Source organism: Drosophila takahashii, chromosome 2L, assembly GCF_030179915.1.
Source record: "Drosophila takahashii strain IR98-3 E-12201 chromosome 2L, DtakHiC1v2, whole genome shotgun sequence".
Taxonomy (NCBI): Eukaryota; Metazoa; Arthropoda; class Insecta; order Diptera; family Drosophilidae; genus Drosophila; species Drosophila takahashii.
In genome coordinates, this window is record NC_091678.1 from 25,256,052 (window position 1) to 25,263,449 (window position 7,398).

The 7,398-nt window shown below is 43.4% G+C and overlaps 3 protein-coding genes and 2 non-coding genes across 5 annotated transcripts; 2 read left to right on the top strand and 3 right to left on the bottom strand.

Annotated features, from left to right (window-relative positions):
• Window positions 1-834: 834 nt before the first annotated feature.
• LOC108070135 (glutactin) lies at window positions 835-4,569 on the bottom strand. Its single transcript, XM_017160485.3, has 5 exons — window positions 3,856-4,569; window positions 2,893-3,048; window positions 2,037-2,733; window positions 1,645-1,841; window positions 835-1,522 (listed from the first exon to the last, which is right to left on the bottom strand). Exons 1-5 carry the CDS (start codon window positions 4,198-4,200, stop codon window positions 896-898), a joined length of 2,022 nt encoding a protein of 673 aa, XP_017015974.2. The 5' UTR covers window positions 4,201-4,569; the 3' UTR covers window positions 835-895.
• On the top strand, window positions 3,337-3,408 carry TRNAD-GUC (transfer RNA aspartic acid (anticodon GUC)). Its single transcript has one exon. It is a non-coding gene; the product is annotated as a tRNA-Asp (tRNA).
• TRNAD-GUC (transfer RNA aspartic acid (anticodon GUC)) lies at window positions 3,669-3,740 on the bottom strand. The gene has a single exon. It is a non-coding gene; the product is annotated as a tRNA-Asp (tRNA).
• A 140-nt stretch (window positions 4,570-4,709) lies between the features above and the next one.
• On the bottom strand, window positions 4,710-5,911 carry PrBP (Prenyl-binding protein). The gene has a single exon (XM_017160498.3). It carries the CDS (start codon window positions 5,763-5,765, stop codon window positions 5,310-5,312), a length of 456 nt encoding a protein of 151 aa, XP_017015987.1. The 5' UTR covers window positions 5,766-5,911; the 3' UTR covers window positions 4,710-5,309.
• Window positions 5,912-6,288: 377 nt separating this feature from the next.
• Trs23 (trafficking protein particle complex subunit 4-like protein Trs23) lies at window positions 6,289-7,129 on the top strand. Its single transcript, XM_017160383.3, has 2 exons — window positions 6,289-6,554; window positions 6,612-7,129. Exons 1-2 carry the CDS (start codon window positions 6,380-6,382, stop codon window positions 7,094-7,096), a joined length of 660 nt encoding a protein of 219 aa, XP_017015872.2. The 5' UTR covers window positions 6,289-6,379; the 3' UTR covers window positions 7,097-7,129.
• Window positions 7,130-7,398: the final 269 nt, after the last annotated feature.

The following is a 7,398-nucleotide window of genomic DNA, read 5'->3' on the forward strand; positions in this document are numbered from 1 at the left end:
AAGGAAGCTAGAAAGTGGATAGGTAAAACTTTTCTTTTTATGATTATATTTTTTTAGATCTCAATGTCAAGGGATTTGGAGGCCAAGCTCAATATGTAGCTTTGAATCAGACTTTATAAATACCTTTACCTTGTATGTAAACAACATTTTAATGAATTGACTGATCTAATGTTTATTGAAAAAACAAAAGCCTTTAAGTCTTTCGTATGACCACCACAACTTATTGGCATATCTGTAATGACCATTTAAAATTAGTAAGTTAATCAAAGCAAGTCGATTATTTTTTCCCATCAATGTCTGCCAATTCTGATCGCAAGCTAACAAAATAATTAGTCCAAAGAACAAATGAGTTATTAAGCTTTATTATGTTCCTTAATTAATTCTAATTTGAATCGCAGCCAGAGTTTTGCTCTCATCGCATCTGAGCAGCCAAAAGATGATTTATGGGGCCGCTAAAGAAAGCAAATTTACTTTTTTAAATCAAAGCAGATTTGCCGCGGTCGATCGATTTTTTCACAGTTATTCTTAGCATCAGGTTAAGCCAACATATAAAATTCGATCAGATTTCCGATGCCCATATCTCTCACTTTGAATAATCTAAAATTGTTGAGGCCAGCTATTTGGTAAATTAGGTATCTTACTGGCAACTTAAATGATTTCTAATGTTAATCTCCAAAAATTTTAAAAAACCGAATTGTATTTTCTTTAGTCTTACAGAGCTAAAAAGTTTTAAATGCAACTGCAAATGCTTTGATCTACCATTTTCTAGGTTATTCTGTACCAATAAAAAATCCCTTGAAATAAAAAAGCGCTTGTGTTGATGTCGGAAATATATTAGGAAAGTTCTTTGTCAAAATAAATAAAAGGAAAGCGTGGATCAAATGATTTCGTGGCTCTACTGCTTCTGAGTGCGCGTGGACTTCCTGGCAATGAAGACCAAGTTCTGGCCGCGAGCCTCATTGGCAGCCCTCTCCCCTTCGGTTTCATCCTCCTGGTCATCCTCCTCGTCGGAGGCGGGCAATTGATCCTGTTTGCTGGCCGCCAGCAGAGCCGATTCCAAATCGTAGTAGTCCTGGTTGACCAAGCTGTATCCTTGTTTCACCTCCTCAACGGCAATGCGGTATTCGTCCAGGTAATTGTCGCCGAAACTAACGGTGCGACCAATCCTCATGTAGGGTCCTGTTTCGTCGCTCATGGTCGGCCAGGTGGGCAGACCGGGTGCTTGGGGAACCCCCGTCGCCGCGAAGGACGTCCACAGGGCCACCATGCGCCTGGCCACCTTGAGATCGCGGTTCGAGTTGAGGGAAATGAAACGCGGCCAGGGGAACAGGTACAGGTTGTCGTCCGTAAGCGAAACCCCCATGTCGAAGGGCACGAAGCTGGCCTCGCTCTGATCGGTGGCATAGCGATTCTGCTCGCCCTCGTAGTCGAAGCTGTACAGGTAAGTGCTGTTGGGCAGCTTCTTGGCGTTGGCCTGCAAGACCAGCAGCACAGGATTCTTTAGAGAAATAGTGCTGCAGAGCTGTAAAAAAAATAAAAAAAAAACAAATAAAAATGCAATCGTTTCTTGATTGATATAAATAACTATTAACATATCAAAGGTCTTACGATCAATTCTGATAACTAGTGATAAATAACACTTACATCAATGAGACCCGGGGTCAGGCGCTTAAAGGTGCCGTTCTTAACATCAGCATCAGAAAAGATCTCCTCGTCGGAGAACTCCCTCCACGATCCAGTGGGATCTGCGCCATTGGCCTGTTCGATAATGGTGTCGATGTACTGGCGTCCCGTCATTTTGTCATCCAAAATCGTCTCGTTAAAGATGTCCGCAAAAATGTCTGCCAAGAAGAAAATATAAAATTGTTATGAGATTTCGTTTCAATATTCTTTTACAATAAACTATTTTGTTAATAAACTACATAAATACTATTTGTGGATTATCTTGTAAAAATGTAAAAAAAATGTCTATGGATTTCTCAATGCGTTTAAAGATATCAACCACATAAATGGAGTCATATGAACTCTCTACCTACCTCTCAGCATAAAGGTGCCGCCGTGCTTGACGCTACCGCCCATTGTGGGATAGGCCTGGAACTTCTCGGCGGCCAGCAAGCGACCTGGATGCTCCGGCAGGATGCCAGAAGGACCTCCGATTACGAGCTGCACTCCGCCGTACGCTCCACCCGACAACGAGGGCTGGTCCTCGCCGTGGACACTGAAGGCGGCCAGAAGCATGGTGGCATTCAGGCGGGTCAGGCACTTGTTCAGCTGATCAACCTTGGTGGGCTGTTTGCAGCCCGCAATCCGGCCGATGGCCTTGGTGGAACTCAGCGGTGCATCCGTGATGAAGGCGGGCGACAGGGCGGTGCCCGACTGATAGATGACGCGGTGGAAGAGGCCGGCCGGAACCGCTGGACTCAGGGTGAGGACGTTTACCAGAGCTGCCCCGCCCACTTGACCGAATAGGGTCACTCTTTGTGGATCGCCACCGAAGGATGCGATGTGCTTCTGCACCCACTGGAGCGCCAGGATAATATCGGTGACCGCTGCATTGCCAGGCATCTCGTCGGTCAGCGTGGACAGGAAGCCAAAAGGTCCAAGGCGATAGCGCACGGACACCAGGACGACATCCTGCTCCAACAAATACCCGGGAGCTGCCTCCACGGAGTCGCCGTCGTAGAAGAAGTCTCCGTGGATGTACACCATTACCGGTAGGGACTTGCCCTCCATCTGAAACGAGGTGGGGACTTTCGTTAGACACTTTTTAACCCAGTTTTCTAGCATTATAAGACAGGAATGATAAACATCCAAATGGTAAACCAAAAAACTGTTACAAAAATTATTTTGTATTAATTTAAGATTATCGTTGAACGCTACAAATTTACATACCGCCTTGGTGCTCACTGTCAGCCGCAGGCAGTCCTCCACATCGAAGCCGTTCTCTTCCAGCTTAGCGAATACGATCAGATCCTGAATGGATGGACAGCCGGCGTGGGGTCGATGGGCGGGAAGGACGCCCCTCCAAGCTGGTGCTGGCTCAGCTGGCTTTGGGGAAAAAAGTTTAAGTAAGTGAAATATTTTAAAGTAAATCTAAATATTTCTAAAATAAAATTAGGAATTTTTAATTAGTCCTGCGCAGCTATAAGTGGCTTTCATTTATAGCTTGGTAGACAATTTGTCTTGCAATACCTTTAATAAATATATATGTTAATGTATCTTTTTTCCCTATTTTTAGACTTTTATTGTTTGCTGCACGATTTGGTTCTAAACTTGAGTTAGATAGTTTTCTGTGCCGGCATTTCGTATCCGGTATTTGGCGAGCGGCGTTCACCGTCCTCGATAGTATAGTGGTTAGTATCCCCGCCTGTCACGCGGGAGACCGGGGTTCAATTCCCCGTCGGGGAGAAAGTTTAGTTTTTTTATTCAAAATAGCAATTTATTATTGTGTTTTTACTATTAGGAGGAATAATCGGTTCTTATTATTGAATTAACATATTTGAAAATAAGATTTACTGAACTTCTTTATTTCAATTTTTGAATAATAGACTTTTTGTCTAACAATCTTGCGGCTGTCAAAAATGTTAAATCAGAAAACAAAGTTTTTTTTTAATTATTAAATTGAAAAAAATTAATTTTAACAAAATAAAAAAAAATGCTTTCACATTCTCCCCGACGGGGAATTGAACCCCGGTCTCCCGCGTGACAGGCGGGGATACTAACCACTATACTATCGAGGACGGCGAGCGACGCAGGTCAAATAACAAATAAGCCACAAGGGGATGAGTTGGCCAACGTTCGTGTACCACTGAGAATAAAATGATTCTATTACCTGTGATGTCAATAGTAACCTACCTTAAATCTCTCGGCTTTTCCATAGGGAATGTCTAGGAACTGCATTATCTTCTTTCCAGTCCAATCGGTGTTGAGAGTTCGGCCTCGGAGCCTGCCCAAATCGGGAACCGTTGCAGTGAACACCTTGGGTTCTTGGGCATTCTGCACCTGTTGCTTGTTGGGCTTCTGTTTCTGGCCTTGTTGGGGCTTTGGACGCTTGTTTTTGCGGTTACCCAAGCCTTGGTTTCCGGGCCTGGGGTTCTGCTGCTTTTGTCTATTGGTGTTCTTCTCCGCTAGGCCATCGGCCACGAAAAGGGCCAAAAGGACGATTGCTAGGAGCAGGATAACTCCACTAAACCTCGCCATTTTATAATTTGTCTTTATTTCGATCTGCTGGTTTTGCCAGATGGAATCGAACTGTTTGCTAGCTCAGATCTCTGCCCACCAAGAAGACTTTCTCGGCATCTTCAAGTGACTCTTGACCGGGCACGGGTTCTATTTCGAAAAAATGGGGTCAAGTCAGCACTCTGTCCAAATCTTCCTCTTAACTTGATCGCCACTTTTCGCGATTCCAATCGTTGAATATTCATCGGCGCCCAGTCTAAATGCCAACTTTGGCGATGTATAGCCGAAAGGCAAGCCCGCGATCTGGATGGGATTATGCTCGTTGGCATGAAAGTAAAAGAGAGCCAGACTCAACCTGTTCTACGATTGACCCCTAAGGCATATTTCCGATGAGAAATTGCATTATGTTAAGCTCTTTTTAATAGTATAAAACCCGATGACTTCTATTCGTTTCATCTTTTGGCTTAAGCTAAGCTAAGTATGTATTGTAAACATTTCCAATTTGCATGCCAAAGAAGTGGATTCACAAATTTTCTTTCAACATCTGCTTATATTTGCTGACAAATCGCGTACAGCTAGGCTATATCTAATACAACTTTGACAGATTTAAGTACTTTTTCGTTTTTCGAGTAGAACACGCATTCCATAGACAACTTTTTCTCCAATGAGGATACATTTTATATGTTAAAATATTTCTCATACTTTATAATTCAACAGATTTTAGTAGACTTTATGGATTGATTACAAGTGGTACAGAGATCTACACATGCATATTTTCTCAAATGACACAACGTTCTGGAGCTATTTTTAGTCCATCTTTGATAGTCTTCAGAAGATTTGTACATAGGTATGCTTGTTGCGTTCGAGCTGACACATTTCCTGATCTATAAGCATTACAATTGTTAATTGTTTATTAATATATTAATAAATTAATGTTATAAATGTAAAATTAGATTAAAATGCATTAGACTACACTAGTTCATAAACGCGCAAACAATTGCATTGAAATGCAGAAGTACTTTGAAGCGAAGTATGCATGGTTTGTAGAGAACACCTCGAAGAAGATCCAGAAGAAGGCGTGAGTGGATGGGAGAACACCTGGTCGCTTTGGGCAGATGACTCACAATCGCCTAAATGTAGTACAGGCGCACAACCGATTTGGTGATGAGTGTCTCGTTGTCGTAGAAACTGGTTTGGATCGTCACATTGCCGTTCAAGACCTTGGCGGGCATCATCTGGGACTCGGGCGCCGCCTCAATTGTCGACTGCCAGGTGTTGGTGGTGTTGGCGCCCACGAACCCCATCTCGAAGAACCACTCCTCCATGATGCGTCCCTTGAAGAGCACCTTCTGGTCGAGTCGGAAGTTCTCCATGGGCTCAATGGTGCTAAAGTTTATCTCGCGGGAAACCGCCCGCATGTCCAGTATCTTCACCGGCACCCGAGCCTCGTGCTCCAGGTCCGGTGCCGAAAAGTCCTTGTTCTCCTGCCATATAACCTTGCCACTGTCGGCGTCCCGCAGAATCATATAGTTGATCTGGAATCCCTTCTGGATCCTGTCCCCGGAGCTCTGGTCGTCGGAACCCATCGTTGTCCGTGGAGATTGGAAGTCGGTCAATCGGGTGCACTACCAGGTGGGAGCGCCTACGCGTTTACGTATACTTTCAGGCAGAAAATCAATTATGTTTATTTTTAATCCTAATGCCAGCCAGCTGTTCGCCCGCGAACTAGTTCACCTCATATCGATAGACGCGGTTCTGGTTCCGAGCCAGTTCGATCTGTCTAGAATATGATAGTTGTGCTGGTTCCTTATTTTTAATATAAAAAAAGTATCGTTAAATATATATTTTTTAATAAATAGTGCTGTTCTTTTGTATGCTTTAATTTAATAGTTTGAATATTTGTGGTTTTTTGCGTTTCATCTAAGTTAACTACAATTATGATAGCACCCAAGCTTAATTTAACAACTATTTGAATAGCTTTTTAAAAATCGGATTTTTTATCTGAACAAAATTAATATTATAAAAAAATGTTAGCCAACTGTTAAGTGCATGCTGTTAAATGCCTGTTGTTATGAACCGGAACGAGAGTCAAGAAATAAACTAGTTCCGAGGCAAACAGCTGGCTGGCACTACCATCGCTAATTCGCACCCAAAGAAAAGAAAACATTCCGAAATCACACAAAATTAGCCATAGCTAGCAATGATTATATATGGGGTCTATATAGTTAGTAAATCGGGTGGCCTTATATTCAACCTGGACAACAATGTGCCGCGCATCGAGCACGAGAAGACCTTCACATACCCACTGGACTTGGTGCTGGACTACGATTCCAAGAAGGTATCGGTGTCGTTCAACAGGAAGGATGGAATTAATGGTGGGTGTGTCCTGGAATAAGGGTGCTACAGGGATCTATATAATTCCCTTCCTACAGTTGGCCATGTCCTGGTGGCGGTCAATGGAATGCCCGTCAATGGAGTCACCCTGGACGATGGACGCGATGTGAGGACGACGCTGGAGGCACCGGAGAACTATCCCATCAACTTAAAGTTCAGCCGGCCTAAGATGACCACCAACGAGAAGATCTTCCTAGCCAGCATGTTCTATCCACTGTTCGCCATTGCCAGCCAACTGAGTCCGGAGCCCAAGAGTTCCGGGATAGAACTCCTGGAGGCGGACACCTTCACGCTGCACTGCTTCCAAACGCTGACCGGGATCAAGTTCATCGTCATCTCGGAAACGGGTCTCAATGGCATAGATCTGCTGCTGCGGAAGGTTTACGAGCTGTACTCGGACTATGTCCTTAAAAATCCATTCTACTCCCTGGAAATGCCCATTCGTTGCGAACTCTTCGACAACAAGCTTCAGGAACTCCTCGCCCAGGTCGAAAAAACGGGCATTAGCAATATTGATAAATAAACGTTAAGTGTTCTTTGTACTCTGTTACTCGAATTGTCTTCTGTTGAACTGAGGATCTACTTTAAGGGACGGATCCCTTAGGAAGCTTCAAAAGAAATGTTTCCCTGTTCTATTTGTACAACAGTTTGAAATTGTATCTTTTTAATACTAACCGTTGCTGGGGTATTGTAATATTGGTCAGAAGTCTGTCTCGCCATAAAAATTGTAGAAAGTATCTCAAAAATGTAATAACAAAACGTTTGTTATCGTCACTACTTTTGACATCGGTAATGGGAGTTGTTGAAGATCAAGCAAGAAAGAAA

Excerpts from the sequence above, each read along its gene's own strand:
- LOC108070135 (XM_017160485.3), bottom strand. The coding sequence starts at position 4,200 with ATGGCGAGGTTTAGTGGAGTTATCCTGCTCCTAGCAATCGTCCTTTTG. Across the intron at positions 3,049-3,855 it reads GAAAAGCCGAGAGATTTAAG|CCAGCTGAGCCAGCACCAGC; the intron begins GTAGGTTACTAT and ends TTTTCCCCAAAG. Across the intron at positions 1,523-1,644 it reads TGACCCCGGGTCTCATTGAT|CTCTGCAGCACTATTTCTCT; the intron begins GTAAGTGTTATT and ends TTTTTTTTACAG.
- Trs23 (XM_017160383.3), top strand. The coding sequence starts at position 6,380 with ATGATTATATATGGGGTCTATATAGTTAGTAAATCGGGTGGCCTTATA. Across the intron at positions 6,555-6,611 it reads CAGGAAGGATGGAATTAATG|TTGGCCATGTCCTGGTGGCG; the intron begins GTGGGTGTGTCC and ends CCCTTCCTACAG.
- PrBP (XM_017160498.3), bottom strand. The coding sequence starts at position 5,765 with ATGGGTTCCGACGACCAGAGCTCCGGGGACAGGATCCAGAAGGGATTC.